Source organism: Neophocaena asiaeorientalis, unplaced genomic scaffold (assembly GCF_003031525.2).
Source record: "Neophocaena asiaeorientalis asiaeorientalis breed wild unplaced genomic scaffold, Neophocaena_asiaeorientalis_V1.1 scaffold451, whole genome shotgun sequence".
NCBI lineage: Eukaryota > Metazoa > Chordata > Mammalia > Artiodactyla > Phocoenidae > Neophocaena > Neophocaena asiaeorientalis.
The window spans coordinates 982501-1000112 of NW_020171819.1; the positions used below are offsets into that span (position 1 = coordinate 982501).

The following is a 17612-nucleotide window of genomic DNA, read 5'->3' on the forward strand; positions in this document are numbered from 1 at the left end:
CTGTTTTCCTGAATTAACTCTAATTTCCTAGTGACCAAGGTCAGATGAGTCCAGATAGGGCTCAGCTGTTCTTACCTAGCACATATGTTCCACTATTGGTAATTTATTTACTGTAATAAAAAATTAAAATGCAAATCTCAGCCAAATTCTCCTTTACCAAGGTCTCCCTTGGTATGGGCTTTTTCAAACCACATATTAGGAATGATTACATGCGACTTTTTCATAACAGAATAATAAATGTTATTATAGCACGTATAATATATAACCAAATATTTAAGTTAATATTAAGTTAAGTTAATATTAGAAACCAAATTGGTAATGTGGAATTTATTGAAAAGGAATGATTTGAGTAAGTACCAATGACACCAGATTTACTTTGGTAATTTGGAAAATCATCATAAATTACTGCCTCTTCTTTTAGTAATTTCACCACTTTCATCCATACACCAGAGTTCAACTAATTCTGCCACACATTATGGTTTAGGTGAGAAAATATTTTTTCATGAATGTTTATTTTTTAAATAAAATAAATGGGTTCTTAACATAAATAAAGTCTTTTTAAAAGTCACTTTGGGGGCTTCCCTGGTGGTGCAGTGGTTGAGAGTCCGCCTGCCGATGCAGGGGACGCGGGTTCGTGCCCCGGTCCGGGAGAATCCCACGTGCCGCGGAGCAGCTAGGCCCGCGAGCCATGGCCGCTGAGCCTGCGCGTCCGCGGCCTGTGCTCCGCAACGGGAGGAAGTTACTTCAAGATGTTTTAGGTGTTGTACTACTTGATAAACTTTTTAAAAAAATGCTGAGTTGTAGTCAACGCTTCAAATATTATGTATAAAAAACATATTACAAAATAGTACTGGATTTTCTTTGTACTGTTGATGCTTTGTGGCTATGATAGTTCAAACAAGATTAATATTAAAGATTTTTCCCTCTTATTCAAGAAAATAAGCTTTCCTCTAGAACACACTTAAAAAGTTAATTTTAAATTAACTTCTAGAGGTCTAGCAAATATTTTCTTATCATTTTTAGGGTATCTGACAGGTTTATAAAAATAGATCCAATGAACACATGATGGTTTCTAAATTTTAATTTGTATTTGACAGCAATCAAAGTGAGTGGGGGAGGAGAATTCATTTGTGTCCTAAAGAATTTAAATTAAAGTTTTTTTTTTTTTTTTTTTTTTGGTTTTTTTTTTTAAAGCGCTTTTAATTTGTAAAATATGTTGCTTACAATAAAAGATCTACTCCAATGGTACAAGAGTAACCCTTACTTTATTGGCTTTCATAGCATTTTAGATGGGATAGAAACAAAATTTCAAAGCACTATCCTCGTATCAATATCTCACTGTGTCTAAAAATCTCTCCCTAAAATGCTCAGGAAAAATGTTGGCTAAAACCCATTAGATATTGGAGATCTTCAAAGAACCAGGTAATTTCAGTTTGCAAACTTTATTTCGAGTTCTATCAGAAACGAAAGCTATGTATCCTTAAATTTGGAATCAGCTATATGTTTAAAATATTTTAAGTATACTGAATGCTCTTTGTAAAGCACACAGTCTTTTGGCATCTGTTAATTTTTTAAAAGTGTTTTATTTCTTATTCTTTGTAAGTTTATTCTTGACAAGAATTTTTTTCTTTTATCCTTCTGTTGATGTTTCATAGCCCATGAAAACTGCTATTATAAAAAGACAGTGCCTTATGAACTAGTTTTATTGGTTTTGTGCTGATGTAGCAAAAACCAAATCAACTTACAAGCCTCAGCATTTTGACAAAATAAACACTGCTAAACATTGACATCCTAAATCTGTCTGATGTAACACAGAAGGAAAAGTGTCTTTAATATGAGACACACACACACACACAAAAGAAAGAAATTTATTCCAGTATTTAGAGCGGCGGGGTGGGTTGTGTGAGAAAATAAGACGATTTTATTTCAAACATTTTAAATATGCTTTTCCTGTACAGTGCTTTGATTTTAATATTCACTTCAAGCAATATCTCTGAGACTTGATTTATTTGTGTGACTTTATATTACTATGTACAGCCTAACTGTAATGATAATACTTAGGACTGTTTTTCATTTTTGCCAAAGAAGTTATTGTCTTGTTATGGAATTAAAATTCTTCTTTAAAACCATGATGTCATAAATCCTATCAGCATTTTACTCTTTACAAATCTACCTTCACTGCTAATATTTTTTTCTTATCAAGTAGCCTTAGTTTTCTCATTTGTGAAGTAAAAGAGTGAAACAAGATATTCTTTTTTTTCCACTAATTAAATTTTTTGTTTTTAACTTGGCTATACTCTATCTGAATCGTTTCTCTTCTATGCCCTAATTTGCCATTATCTCAATTCTTCCCTTACAGAAAATTATATTTTCTGATGCTTAGTTTATTACCTGACTTTCATTTTTCATATTCCTCTTAAATAAAACATTCTTCTGGAATGTCTTTCCTAATGAATTTGGCAACAGTGATGCACAGGGCCAAGCTGTGTCCCAATTCCTGAGTCTGTTCTGGTGTTCTATGTAGGTCCTCACTTCTCTGTATCCCTGTGGCTAGAGGACTTTCAAAGACTGTGCACATTTAGCTCAGCAGCTTAGTCTCCATCCACGATTTTATCATGTCCCTTGGCAATGATCAGTAGCTACTTCACTGAATGAAACTAACCTTAGTCTAACAGGAGAGTCAGCAGGACATAGTATACAGGTCATTCTTTCAACATGCTGCACCTTCCACCTACGATCTTTAGTTCACATTGCAACTTGGTATATCCTTAGTTCTAAATAAGTTTACATAAACTTTCACACTCAGCATACAAATATTTGATTATTAATTTTAAATACCTGCTTACTGACCTTAAATGAGTTCTTATTCCTAATCTTTAACTTACACAGCTTCTACCTATTGATTTTAACCTTAGAGATCCTAGAGTCTATTTTACCTTGAAACTGTTCAACAATTTTCTATTTTATTAGAACTAAAACTAGCTGAGGCTTCTTATTTCCTCCTTACACATTAGATCTTAGAGTATCATATCAGTATAATTCCACATGTATTTAATATAAATATTCTGAAATTAGAGGTCAAGCCAATTGCAGTGTTTTAAATTCTCTTTTATTCTACATTTCACTTGAGGTTTCCATTTTTGATATCAGATTTTTTTTTTTTTGATATCAGATTTTTAATATGTATTTGTTCTCTGAATGCATTTTCTTTCAACAGAGTCCATTTACATTTTTTTCTTTGCATTTGTGCAGCATCTATTACCTCTCTGAAGACATTTATGCCATTTTATTTGTTTTGGTCTTTATAATTTAGGTTAGAGACTCACTGCAAGCTCTGGGTGCTTAGTTAAGTGTGAAAAACTATGAGCTTCACTTTAGGGTGATATAGTGGGTTGTTTTGTTGGAAATCCATGATATGTGCCTTTAGATGCAGTTGATATAGTGCAATAATTAAGACTATGAACTTGGTAGCTAATCTGCCCATGTTTGATTCCTGGTTTTGCTAGGAAGAGGCCACATGAATTTAGGCATATTATAAAGCACTCTGTGTTTTGGTTTTCTAATTTTAGAATGGGGACAAAAATACTACCACCTAATAGAAATCTTGTAAAACTTAAAAAATTTTAATATGTATAAATAATTTAGAATAATGTTTGGCACATGCTATTATATGTGCTAACTGCTATTATTACTATTATTGTTGTTAGTAATATTATTAATATTATTATTATCTCTTTAGAGCAGTCCAGTTTGCTTAAAAATATCTTCTTGGAGGAATTCAAAGAACCAAAACAGACAGAATGCTGACTGGTCTCAACATTGGCTGTAGACTCCAACCTCTTCCTTCTGGTTTCAGTATGGGCCCCCGTAGCTCCACTTCCTCCAGTGCACTCTTGTTTACTTCCCAGAGAATAAAACCTCTAGTCCTTTGCTTGGGTGGGATCGAGCAGTCACCAAGCTGCTCAGAGATAGTTGTTTTTAAGACATTTTTTCAATAAATTCTACTTTTGTTAGACGTTTGATCATTCCGGCTTTGAGAAGGATGTAGAAATGCCAATCTCAGAAACTTTTACAGGGGAGAAGGGGGTCCTAAACGTTGGTTAGCTCAGTTACAATTCATCTATCTGCTTTCCAGCTTCCAAAATTTTGTTTTTGTTGCACCCTATCCATTTCTCTTTTGCCTTGTGGTTTCATGCCACAGGAGAGAACATGTGTTCAAAGATGATATTCAACCTTCCATCTTTGCCAGAATACTCGGTGTTTCTTAAGAAAAATAAAATACAAGCACTTGGGAGTAGTATGCTCTCTTTTTAAAAAATAATTGGAGTTACAAAAATGTCTTACTACTGCATAGTGTGTTTACGTGTGCTGTCTTATACGATCCTCACAAAAACCCTGTAAGTTTAGCAAAGATATTTGACTATTACGTAAACAGGAATTAAAAGATTAACTGGCTTGCATAAGGACATATCTTCTATTAATAAGAGATATAGAATTAGTGATCATTACTTCTGGCCCAGGCCTACATTATTCAGAATTTATCTATATATTAGTTAAGTATAGGTAATCAAGTATTTAAGAGTGGCCAGATTTATAGAGAAAAAAGCCTCGTAATCTTCATATTCAGCCTAAGAGTTTGTTCAGATACTTTCTTCAAATATTTTATAAGCCATCTTAGCTGCTTTAAATTTAAGGGTTTCAGTGAAATTCATGTTGTTCAGATCTTGTGTTTTTAAACCAGTAATGCCACTATACCATCTTCACTACTGAAAATGATAAAAGTAATAAAATTGCCAGGCAATGCTAAAGATTAATTTTCTATTTCAACTTTCTGTAGAAGTTGTTTAAGAGTTGAATGGCATTACATACCGCACACATACACACATGCAGTCTACAAAGGTAGTAATGGCTTTTAATCTTACTTCCCTTATCTTTTCTACACAGCATTGTGTTTCTCAGCCATAATTGAGAGATAACTGTGCTCAGTTGGAAATTGCGGTTAAAGAATGACAGCAAAACAAGCAAGCAAGCCATATAGAATGTGTGTGAGCAGCAAGTAGTCAATATTTCTAAATTGAAATATTTCTTATTTGGCTTTTTATTTTTATTATGAGAAACAAAACAATTCGGGTAACTTTTCTATCAAAACCTATTATGCCATATAGGAACAACAGAAATACTTATATTTTCTGCAGACAGGAAAGATGAGTGAACCTGTACAAAAATCATAGACAATAGATTCCAGAAAATAAGAGATACTTAAGTAATAATGGAAGGTAGGAAATGATTAATAAGGACCTACTGTATAGCACAGGGAGCTCTACTCAATACTCTGTAATGGCCTATATGGGAAAAGAATCTAAAAAGGAGTGGATATATGTATATGTGTAACAGATTCACTTTGCTGTACACCTGAAACTAACACAACATTGTAAATCTACCATACTCCAATAAAAATTTTTTTTAAAAGGTAGGAAATGATTAGTTTCAAAATGAATATAAATAGTACCTTCTAGGAAATGCTCATAGAAATAAAAAATCAGTGCAGTAAAGTGTTCCAAGAATTTTATATAAAAATATATTTTGTAAAATCCTTATTTGGTCAGCTGAAGGTTAGTATTGTAGATTAGACATTTCAAATGTAAAATAACTAAATTTCACATTAATGTAAAATTAAACTATACATTTGTAAAGAATATATTAGAAATATATCTTAGTTTGTTGGGTGTGGGTTCTGTTAAAAAGATTGATGTGTTTACTTCATTAACCACAGCAAAATATTAATAATGGATACATTCATGTACTGTTAAAAATGTATTTCTCTTCTTTTAAATTGTGTTGCATAATGTTTAAACTAAAATCTTCTTTTAATGTTAAAAAAGAGAAAGACGTAATTATACTATTTAAATGATTAGTGCCATTGTAAACATTATATTCTCCCTTTGTTTTGGACAAAATTACTAGTCCTCAAGTTTTTATTTAAATTAACTCTTCAGTGATGGAACATGTTATCATGAATTGAAAATCATGTAACTAAAGCAATAAAATGTATTTATTGCTAATGTTCTTATAACTAAAATAAGGCAGAGAATTTAGGAGATTTATGAACAATACAAGTAAGAATAACTTTTTGTACACTTTTTATCTCTGCTTGATTTTTGGCCTCAATGAGTACACCCATGTTATGATATTACACTATCAGTCTCCATTAAAGATGTTACATTTTAAATTGTCAAGAAATGAGCATGTAATTTTGATTACATAAATTTTTAGGATTACATTTTTGGATTGTGTTTATTATCAGTCACAGATTCACTAAATCAAAAACTGTATCCAAGTTTTTTTTTTTTTACATAAAATCTCTTTAATCTGCAGGTGAGCTGTGATTTTGATTCTATTTTGTATTGTGGCCTCAATCCAAAACATTAGGAGAAAAATTCTTTACCTTTGAAAGGAAATGAACTTGTTCTAGCTATCCTCATTATGTTACTGATTTGGATAGCCAGACACATCTTTGCAAAATCTCACTATTGGTCTTAATTATTCCAATAAGAATTTCATCATAGTCTTAATTATTCCTTTCATTTCCCTTTTCTACTCCTAACATTTGATTATTTTACTTGAAAACAACTGACATGCCTCCATAGCTGCCCAAATTTGTAATCATATCAATCTTATTCTGGGGGTTCTAGCTGCCTTCTTTCCCATTTTAAGCCACTGGCCTTTTAGCATGTTTTAGTGTTCACTGGAGAGCAAAGGTTTACACGTCTACCCTTTCTTAGCTCTAAAGCTACTTGTTTTTATAAAGCACTTATTGTACCTTTAGGTATTTTTCCCCCCCAGATTAAGGTTTTTCTTCCCATTTTATCATTGAAATAATTCCAGAATTTTTCTAAATATTACTGTGTACCTACCTTTTAGTGGAAGGAGTAATATCGCATTTATGTCCTGGCACATGTAGGACTAAATGCACGCTTAAGCTGCAAAAGATTGCATATCTATTTATTTGAAAATAGTTTTGAGTTTTCATGACAGAGCAACCAGTATGGTGAATATCCTTCTTGTGTTTATTGTTGCAGTATTATTTTTTGTGATTGTATAAGAATTAAATTAAGATAAAGGTTTCACAGACGAGCTTTCCATAAGCAGATGCTAACCTTTTTCCTGTTTATGTTTTACCAGTGCCTTCTGAAAAAAACCCATTTCTTTCCTTTAGCAATTGATCGTACGTGAAGCCCTACTGAGAATTTCCGGTTGGATGTAAAAACTCTTCTATTTTCTTGGTCCAGGAATCGTTAGTTAGTAAGACCTGAATGATTGATTTCCTGTTGTCCTGAGGCAGGTTAAAAGAAGTTCTGTGGTGTCCCGATTGTGTCTTAGCAGAAATGTAGTCATTCTTATTTGTAATATCCTTATTTGTAACAAATTCCTCTCATCTCTTCAACCTATATCTGTATGTTATCCTTGGGGGATAATGTAACATCTGTCTTATAGTCAACTGAATTCGGGGGAAAAAAAAACCCTCCTAGTGTCCAGTGTCTGCATCTTCCAAATTTGATGTTATAGTAATGTTGAAGGATAAAATTGTACACATGAGATATTCATGTGAGATACAAACACAAAAAACAGTCCTTATTAATCTTGTTTATTTTCTCTTGTTTATTGCCTCCTATGACTTACTAGTTGTGAACTTTTGAACATCAGGACATTTTTTATACATTTGTTAAATAAATCTGCTCTATACCTGGAAATACAACGAGGAATTGCTATGAGAAATGTTTTTATACAGATTTTGATTTTTTTGTGGCTTAGTATCACTGTTATTACTAATACAGTTATAAGGTAGGATGAGCAAACTAAATATGGTCAATTTCATCTAAATATTGTAGGATCATGTGGAAACTAAGAAATGTCTTTCTTATGTATTTTATTTTTCCCCAGAAATCAAAAATCTCCACATATGACAAAATGTGGGCCTTTATGAGTAGCAGGAGGCAGTCCGTGCTCGTCAAAAGTAATGAAGAAGGAATCCAGAGAGTCCTCACCTCTGATTATGCTTTCCTAATGGAGTCAACAACCATTGAGTTTGTCACTCAGAGGAACTGTAACCTGACACAGATTGGCGGCCTCATAGACTCCAAAGGTTATGGCGTCGGCACCCCCATGGGTAGGCTTCATGTCAGCCATTTGTTCTTTGTTCATTAATCTTAGTTGCTGTGAAAATGGAAGAAAAACAATGCCCCCATATGCCATTAGGAATCTTGCTTCAAACAAATGTATCTTGCTATGTTCTGAGACTGTATAAAGTCAGGAAGATATTTGGACATCTGCTTCTAAAGGAATAAGTAACAAAAGGAAAATTGATTTCTACCAAATGGTCAGTAGACATTTTTACTGTATCAGTGTTGAAAACATCCACAACACCCCCCACCCCCTGCAAAGGACCTTCTCAATCTTACACTTAAAAAAAGTTTTTATCAATAAAGTTTTTGCAACATTATTTTTTCAGATTGGTGGCTTACGAATATTGTATTTGACTTAGTTAACTAAAAGAATGAGCCACAAATGGTTACTGTGAATAATTATTTTATTTACAAGAGGTATATGTTTATTTAAGAGGAATAGCAGACTATTTACCAGGAACATACCTGGAATATTTTACACTAGTATTGATTAGTTTTAACATTCTTTTTCTTCTATATGACAAAATTCTTTTCAATAATAATCATGGAAGAAATAATAATAATTTCCACAAAAGACAATGAAAATTTTCATTTATTGAGCTTCATATTTATGTATAATGTATATGAACATGTATATACATTCATATGATTAATGAATGTATAAATACATATTACAGTATATATGTACATGTCATGGGCATAAAAATGGCTCCCCCAAAATGTCCATGGCCTAATCCTGAGAACATATGAATTTATTACCTTTTATGACAAAAGGGACTTTGCAGATGTGATTAAGTTAATGATCTTAAAATGGGGAGATTATCCTGGATTAACCAGGTGGGTCCAGTGTAATCGAAAAGGTCCTTAAAAGAAGGAAGCACAAGTGTCACAAGAAGGTATCACAACAGAAGTAGTGAGAGAAAGAATGTGCTAGTCCACCTGGGCTGCCGTAACAAAACACCAGAGATTGGGTGCTGTAAAAACGACAGAAATTGATTTCTCACAGTTTTGGAAGCTGGAAGTCCAAGATCAAGGTACCAACAGGTTTGGTGTCTGATGAGAAGCTGCTTCTTAGTTAATAGACCAGGAAGGAACAAGGAATCTATCTTGAGTCCCTTAAATAAGAGCACTAATCTCATTCATGAGGGCTCCACCCTCATGACCCAATCACACCCCAGGGACCCCACCTCTAAATACCACTATACTGGGGATTAAGTTTCAATATATAAATCTTGGGGCTGGGGGACACCATGGCAGGGAAGGGGAGGAAGAGAGAGAGAGAGAGATTGATTTGAAAATGTTACTTGGTGAACTGAAGATGGAGGAAAGGACCACAGCCTAGCAATACAGAGGACCTTTAGAAGTTAGTTTAGGAGGCAAGGAAACCAATTCTTTCCTGGAGGCCACAGAAGGAATGCAGCCCTGCAGATACCTCACTTTTAGGACTTCTGACCTATAGAACTATGGGATAATGAATTTGTGCTATTTTAAGCCCCTCAATTTGTGGTAATTTGTTATAGCGGAAACAGGAAACTGATACTGTATGCAAAGAAAACAAAATAACAGATTAACATGTTTTTTATTACATCATTTTTTTTTTTAAAGAAAGGGGAAAGCACTTACAGCTACTCACTGGCTGGCTCTACAGTAATGAATAATGACACTATAATTTTTCTGAGCCTTAACTTCTGCAAATTTTTAATGACTTTGTCAAAACGGATTTTCATGTATTTGTGTTAATGGTATAGTCATATTTGTCCATGTATCCTCATTCATAATTTTATTACTTTTAATTTTGAAAAGTTTCTTTCTAACATGTATACCATAGTTAGAAAGTTGGGCACAGATTCATAAAAATCCCATTTCATGATAAATTCCAGAAATTGCAATAGTGTCCATGTCTTTGTTTCTTTGGGATCGTTTCTAACAACTTTCAAATGTCTAGGAAGTCCAAAAATTTTCCACCATAATGACTTCAAAAACTTCAACATTAAATTCTTTCATATTAGGTAAAGTTTACTCAAATTCATTATAGCTCAAAATAGTTTGAACTGGCTTTGAGAGAATTTTGAGACATTCGCTCCTGTAACATTACATATTCCTGCAATGATATAGTAGACTCAAAATAATGATTGCACAGTCATTGTGAAAGCAAAGCAAAACAAAACAAAAAAACAAGAACCTTAAGTTCTTGTTCCAAAAATATGCAAGTGTAGCTGAGCTCACATATCTTGGGGGAGTGAGCTGTGTAATGAGAATTCTCCAAATTAGTTTCCAAGTGGAGTACAATGTTTATTAAAGAATAAGAAATAAATATAGATGCTAATTCAAAACTCAATAAGAGTTGGGCTGTTAAAACTCAATAGTAATTGTTTAGAACCTGGATGAACAGAAGATATTTTCAAGAGAGGAATATTTTACTTTTGACATGTTTTGACTTGCCAGTGCCGGGTGAGAGTTGTTGCTATTATTGTTTTAAAATTCTCTACACAAAATGAACCCCTTTTATTGTTTGTACTAGGGAAAGGCCATCCAAAGCTTTGCCATTATTATGCCAATGTATGTATTAATTCAGAGGTTTTCTAATTAGTTCTAATATATAAAAATGTTTGAGTTCTCATAATTATAGCTTAAGAAGCACTTCTTTTCAAAATGCTTTAAATTATACTTATATTCACAGTAAGGCTTGAGTTTATTGCCACAGTTTTGTGTTGATGGAGTGTTCAAATCCTGGCATACTCCATAGTTAGGTCCCATATGGCTCTGCCTCAGTAAGAATTACCTAAAGAACTCAACAACTTCATGAGTTGATGTACCATTTATTCGGAATTTGTGATGAGTAACTTTGATAACTTTTCAAGCGTACTTGTACTCATTTATGAAAAATTATATGAACAAATTTGTGTTTTAGAAAAGAGGCTGATAATATGCTCTAAAGTATCATCATGTAGTATTTTGCACACTGATATTCTAGACTTAGCCTTGTCAATGTGATCTTAGACAAGTGACAGGAAATTTATAGCTTCTAAATTTCTTTCTTTTTTTTAATTAGTAAAATTACAGGGTGAGACTAGGAACACCTAAGGTCTATTTAATGCTAAACTTATAATAATGTTTCAGATAATGTACTTGACAGAGTCCCAGAGTTTGATTTAAAGTGGGCTAGAAACTACATGGAGAAATATGATTAGCTGATGTTTTCAAACAAATTTTAAAAATCAAACACCTTCTTAAACACTTATGAGAGGAATGGAAGCAGTGATTTGATAGGTTCTCATTGCCTCACAGTTTCATTTGGAAAGAGCTGAAGAAAATAAATGCATTTTTCAGTGTTGTTTCTGGAAGGAGTGAGATTCCTATGTATCCTTACCCTCCTCTTTTAGTTTACATTGCGTGGAAGAGGGCAGAGATTTTTGTCTGTTTGTTGCTGTAAGCCCACACAACAATAGTGCCTGCACTCTGTGGACCCTCAATTATTTGTTCAACAAATGAACTCTACATATGAAAATATGATGGTGCAGCAAGATTTATAAATACAGAAAACAAATAACTTTTGGAGCTAAAGATCAGCATGGCATCTTACATTACTCAATGCGATGACCTCATTAAACAAACCTGAGTGACTGAGGGTAGTGAGAATTGAATAAGATTTGGGGAGGATGTTTGAGGACTTTAGAGTATAGCACAGATATTCTTCATTAGTATTAGTTACATAATAGCACTTATAATTTCAAAATTTCTAGAATAAAGAAATTTGACTTATACTTAATATAAAACCTTAACTTGATGGGGTTTTCTGGTTTGTTTGCTTTTTTGTATTGTAAATACAATGTACCAGTGTACCAGGAATGTCTCTTATCATATTGTTTTGCTTTGAGGAAATGCTTGTTACAAATAAATCAAAACAGTATATTATATAATTCTCAAAACTCCCTGAGATATTTCAGATGTGAAAGCTATTTAAAAAAAGAAAGATAACAGTTAAATCAGTTCTAGGGAAGTTGTTACAGTTTCTTGGAAACATACAAATAGCAATTTTTGTTTTCTCCCCACCCCTGACACTGTTTACTGAAAGATATTGACTTATAGGGAAAATATAAAACAATTCAAAATATTAATAAATGTATAAACTATATAACTTTTTAAATGAAGGAAAATACTGGGCACAGCATTTGGAATTTCTATTTCTTCTCATTTTAAGCTTATCTTATATATGAGAGAAGGAAACAAATTAAACTATAAGCCTTAGGGTGTAGTTTTTTTTTTCCTTTTATCTGTTCAACTCAGCTCATCAGATCAACTTTTGCCTTCTGAAGAAAGCGTAGTTATTGCAGAAAATAGTCATTGATACAGGCAGGTCACTTTCATGAGAAACTTAAGAAATCAAGTTGAATTATATATCTAAGTGGAATCATTTCTTCGTAGTGTGTAGTTAGTTTGGTATAATAGTGTAATCAATTACTGTTTTCATTAAAATGAATTTTTAAAAATTAGGTAATAGCACATGATAAATTTCTTTTATAGGATTTTCCTGGACTTTTAATGTAAAATTATCAGTACATATTAATAAAAATTCAAAGCATCTAATAATACTTTGGCATAGCAAAATTATAGACTAGGAAGAATATTTTACCATATTCTTCTTTATTTTCATTGCCAAATAATATTGAATTAAAATTTATTAAAATGTCTCATTACTAAAAGTGGTTTAATGCATTTAACATACATTTTGTTTTTAGCTGAATTCTGAATGAGATAAATTTGAACACAATAATTTAAATTTGAAGGGATGAATATTCAAACCACTCACCTGTAGGTATTGCAATATAATTTTTGTTTCTTTTGTTCAGATAGTTTTCTTCTGTTTGACTTGATGATATTAAGTTCTTAACTTTAGTAAATTATATTTTATTCACTCATAACATAGTATAAAATTAAAATGATGTTGAGACTCCAGTACATTATGAGTAAGTCTTAACTCATATAACTTCATCAAAGAAGTATAATCTAGAAAGAGGCATTTCACACTTTACCCCCTCAAATATGTCTGAGAAAAAACTTCAGGCAGTAATTCATGATTTACTATGTCATAGCTCTGCCAACAATATGGCTTTCATGAATTATTACTTAGTCATTAATAAATGCAATGACATGCAACTCTAGAACTTGAATGAGATTCTGACTTACCATAAATTTTCAAACAACATCATAACCTGCATTTCTCAACTAGTTAATTAGCATTTGCCTTTTATATCATCTTTTTCAAGCATATTGACAATTTTTTTGTAGTATGTCATTTTTACTTAGCTTTAAAATTTTAATTATAAGCCAAAAAATAAAAATAAAAAATAATGCATTTAGGTGTGAAAAAGTAAAGGTTATTTGAGTCTCTTTCCCAGCAAGAGTTAAGGAGATGAATCTATTCAAAGCAGAGCAGTATAGGCTCGGGTTCTGGAAATTTAGATCAGTTCCAGAAATTCCCCAGGATTTTGAGTTTATACCTGCAGAAGCCATAAACTGATATGAAAATTCTGTCTTTATTAATACTGCAAATGTGATCAAGGAGAGGAACTCCCTTTGCTTTGCTTTTATTGTTGCTCAGAGTTTTAGATATTGTCATAGAGGTGTATGCGGTTAAGTGCAGGAGGGTAAACAGAAATACTATGTCTGTTTTGGAGTGAATATTCAGAAATATTTCAAAAATTATACATATTTTTCTTTTTCCCCCCAGAAGTCCATGCGTCCTTTTAACCTGCTAGGCCTCCTCCTGTGTGATTCATCTAGGGGCCTACCATCACCATTCATCACTCTGAGTGTGATGATTACTGCCCAAACTGTTGTGAAATCACTGAATGACTCAGATATAAGCTATTTAATTAGGGAAGCTCTGTTTACACAAAAATACCTTAGTGGAGCAATCAACAATGATGTGAAGGTAAATGCTAAATAAGCATAAACTGGTTTAATTAAGCTTGCGGTGACATTAAATCCCTTTCGTCGTTTTCCTGACTGCAGCAATGTTATTTTAATGTGATATTTACTGTAGGGTAGATTTTTGAAATTGTAGGTGTTCTTACTCATAATACATTAACTGAACTTCCTTTTCATTCATTAGAATTTTTAAAAAACAACAACTGGATGGGGTAAAGCAAAAAAAGCAAATCACAGCAGTTTTCATTAAGGAATATTTAAAATGTATGAGCAATTGCAGTCTTGCCTTTTAATTCACCATAGGTGATAATCTATTTTAGCCGAACAGGGAGCGTTTCTACTTAATGGCATTTTCGGCTGCCTTGCCTCCCTTCTGACAACCCATACTAAAAGCCTTCTTGGCTTCTGTCTTTGGAATGTTGAGTGCACAGGGCGCTTTGAGGGCTAGGCAGACTCAGCAGTCCATGAGCTGGTAGGAAAACAGCAATCTAGAAAAAAATCCATTAGGGCCAGTTGCTGTTATTTTGTTTTGCTGTGTTCAGTTTGTTAGAAATATTGTAAAGTGTCTGAAGGGTCCCATTAAAACTATTTCTGTTTTTAACAATGAGCTAGTGGCACACTTCATTCATTTATTGGTGCCTCCCAACTTTAATAACATATGGGGCGCACGAGTCAGCTGAAAAGGGGATGGAAGCAAGTCTGCTCATGTCTGTGCCTATCGTCCAAGATGCTAAAATTTTCTATAATCTTATGTATCCTCATCTTACTTCTGGGATTAAATCAGTAGTAGGTTTCAAACAGTCCATGAATAATTATATCTGTGAACAAAATCCAAATTAAATTACTTATCATAGTCAGAGAACTACTGAAATATGTGTAATACATGAATGTAATAGGCAGTGTAGAGGTGAAGTAAAGATGAATGTAAAGAGTATATTTATAAATCCTTTATAATACTAAGGTTAAATTTAATGACAATTTTATCAGACACAAAATTGTTATATACATTTTTCTTGTATTATATTTACTTAAGTAATCATAAATAAGATGCATTCTTGCTTCATAATTGGATTTTAATGTTACCTTTATAAACTAATTTACAAAATATTTTATATTAATGAATACAAAATAGCTGTAGCCCTATTAGTAATTCTTAAGTTTTATCTCATTATAATGCCTTTACACATAATCAGCCTAAAGTAAAAAATATTACGATAGGTTGTATCATGGACTCTTTATGGTAGAAGGATACCACATTGACATATGAACAATGTGAAATTTCATTCTTCACTTCTATTTTCTAATGTTAAATGCATGAGATCTCACTGCTTCTTCATTTCTTGTTATTTGATGAAGTGAGAGATGTAGAATTGGTACTGAGGGAGAGGTTGTTTATTTAAGGCAGATGTTGGTGTTTATAAAAATAGAAATCAGTATGAAAAGCATGTGTTTTCCCTGTTTTGCTCACCATCCATTTCTAGAATTCCCAATTCATCATATAATAAGTACCGTAATATTCACCATTATAGATGCATAATATTGCTGGCCTTCAGTTCTTCAGCTTCACAGAAATGAATGAATACATTTGTCTTGATTAGTTGAACATAATGCACAAAAATTGATGCAAATTATTCATCTTTCTGCAGGTCAAACCTTCCATTAAAATGCATTCTATTTTTTTTCATTGCATAGGCAGCATAATTTTAATGCTGGTGAAGTAATTTTGCAAGTCTAAATCGAGATCTAATAATTTTCAGAGCCTGAATTAAACAAACAAAAAAAAGCACCAAATTACCCCTGTAGAAGCTGTATTTTCCTGGCATATTTGTTGAAGTCTTAGATTTCATGTCACTGAAAACAGATGAGTCTCAGTAAGCTATGCCTGCTCCACAGACATCATCAACAGACTCTGCAGGCTAGAATCTAGGAAGCTTCCACAGGGAATTTGATGAATTGCGAGCACCAGTGCGAGCAGCCTTCATGAATATTGTAAATGCTGATGAAATGGTACCTAAACAATGAATAAATGGATAATTCTCATGAAAACAGAGTGAGTTCCGATAGACTTTATATGCAAACATTAGAACATTAATTAATTTTGTTTGTGTCTTGTGGTGATTACTCCAAGGCCATGGGTTCAAATCCCATTATAGATTAGTTAGCCACAATGACTGTGCCAGACTGTCATCCTTTGGTTAGCAAGACTAAGTAAGATCAATGAATCACTCGTATTGGGAAAAAAATAGTCAAAACATAGTGGTGAAATGTATAAGCACTAAATTCTGAAGATGAATGCCTTGCATTTGCTGGCCCTCATCTGAAGGCATATTCTTATCATGCTGTATAGAATATGTGGCCTTTGTAGCCAGGTGACTTATGTGCAAATCTTAGTTCCACCTGAGTGTCCTAGGTGTCCTAAGTGAAGTTACTATGCCTCCCAGAGACTCAGCATTCTTATTGGTAAATGGGTAGGATCATGTCTACATAATTAGATTGCAATAAGGATTAAACATCAAATTTATAGTATTTGGATCAGAACATATGCACCACAAAAATTCTGAAGGACTGTTCTGAAGAAATATTTTATAATAAGTAAAATGATGTATTTGTGGTTTTTAAGTCCTTTGCATCTTACCCTTTTTCTCTCTATTCTTTATATTTTTAGTAATATTGAATGTATTGTAGGTTAGACGTATTGTTAATATGATCCATTCCTAACTAATTAGAAATCATTTCCTATGGAACCCAACTAGGATTTTATCATTAGCCAATCAGTATATTGTGTTTAAATAACCATGATTTGGTTACTTAGAAAGTTATTGACATCTATTTTATAAAGATGACACAGTTTCTATTGTTAGGCATTATATAAATAAAGTTTTTCCTTCTCTGAACATTTCCTGAATGTTTAGTAAACAGAGTCCAAGACATATTCAGAGATTATCTCTGAAGACATGTATGTTTCCTTTTAATTTTGTCAATCTATAAGAAATTTTATCACACTTCAACCTGCTTAGATCTGTAAAATAATGATCATTAAATATACATCATCCCCTTTCTTAAGGAGATAGACTTGGAAAAACAACTTTAACATCAAATAGAGAAAATAGAATATTGAACACAAACAAGTAGTCTGTTATTTAATGTAGGGACTCAGAGTGGTAGAATTCACTGAGGACCAAAGTTCAGTTAGGCCAAATTGAAAAAGGGACTTGAGCTCTACCTTAAAGGATGGGTACTTTACTCTCCTGAAAAAGTTATTCTCTCTCCCAATTTTGGGATTCTTAAAGATTAAGTAGGTTGAGGATTTTATTTAAAATGGTCCAACTTTTATAATTCATTCATTAAAGTTTAATATTGGACTTGGGAAAAAACACGATAGTAAAGAAAGTATTCCTGACATTTCCACTCTTACTGCTCTTCAGATGGTTATTATGCAGATGAAAAATTGTAACAAAAGCAGCGTTTCTAGAATGAAACTATTTCTATTTTCATATT

At 32.7% G+C, this 17612-nt stretch overlaps 1 protein-coding gene across 3 annotated transcripts in view; it reads left to right on the top strand.

Moving 5' to 3' along the window:
- Positions 1–17612, top strand: part of GRIK2 (glutamate ionotropic receptor kainate type subunit 2) — a 626810-nt gene that overhangs the window by 585201 nt on the left and 23997 nt on the right. For 2 of the 3 annotated variants that reach the window (XM_024739236.1, XM_024739246.1), the window contains exon 14: positions 7942–8167. In XM_024739236.1, the coding sequence (XP_024595004.1) occupies positions 7942–8167 (226 nt within the window). The remainder of the gene's footprint in view (positions 1–7941; positions 8168–17612) is intronic. The other variant, XM_024739250.1, reaches the window with a different exon arrangement.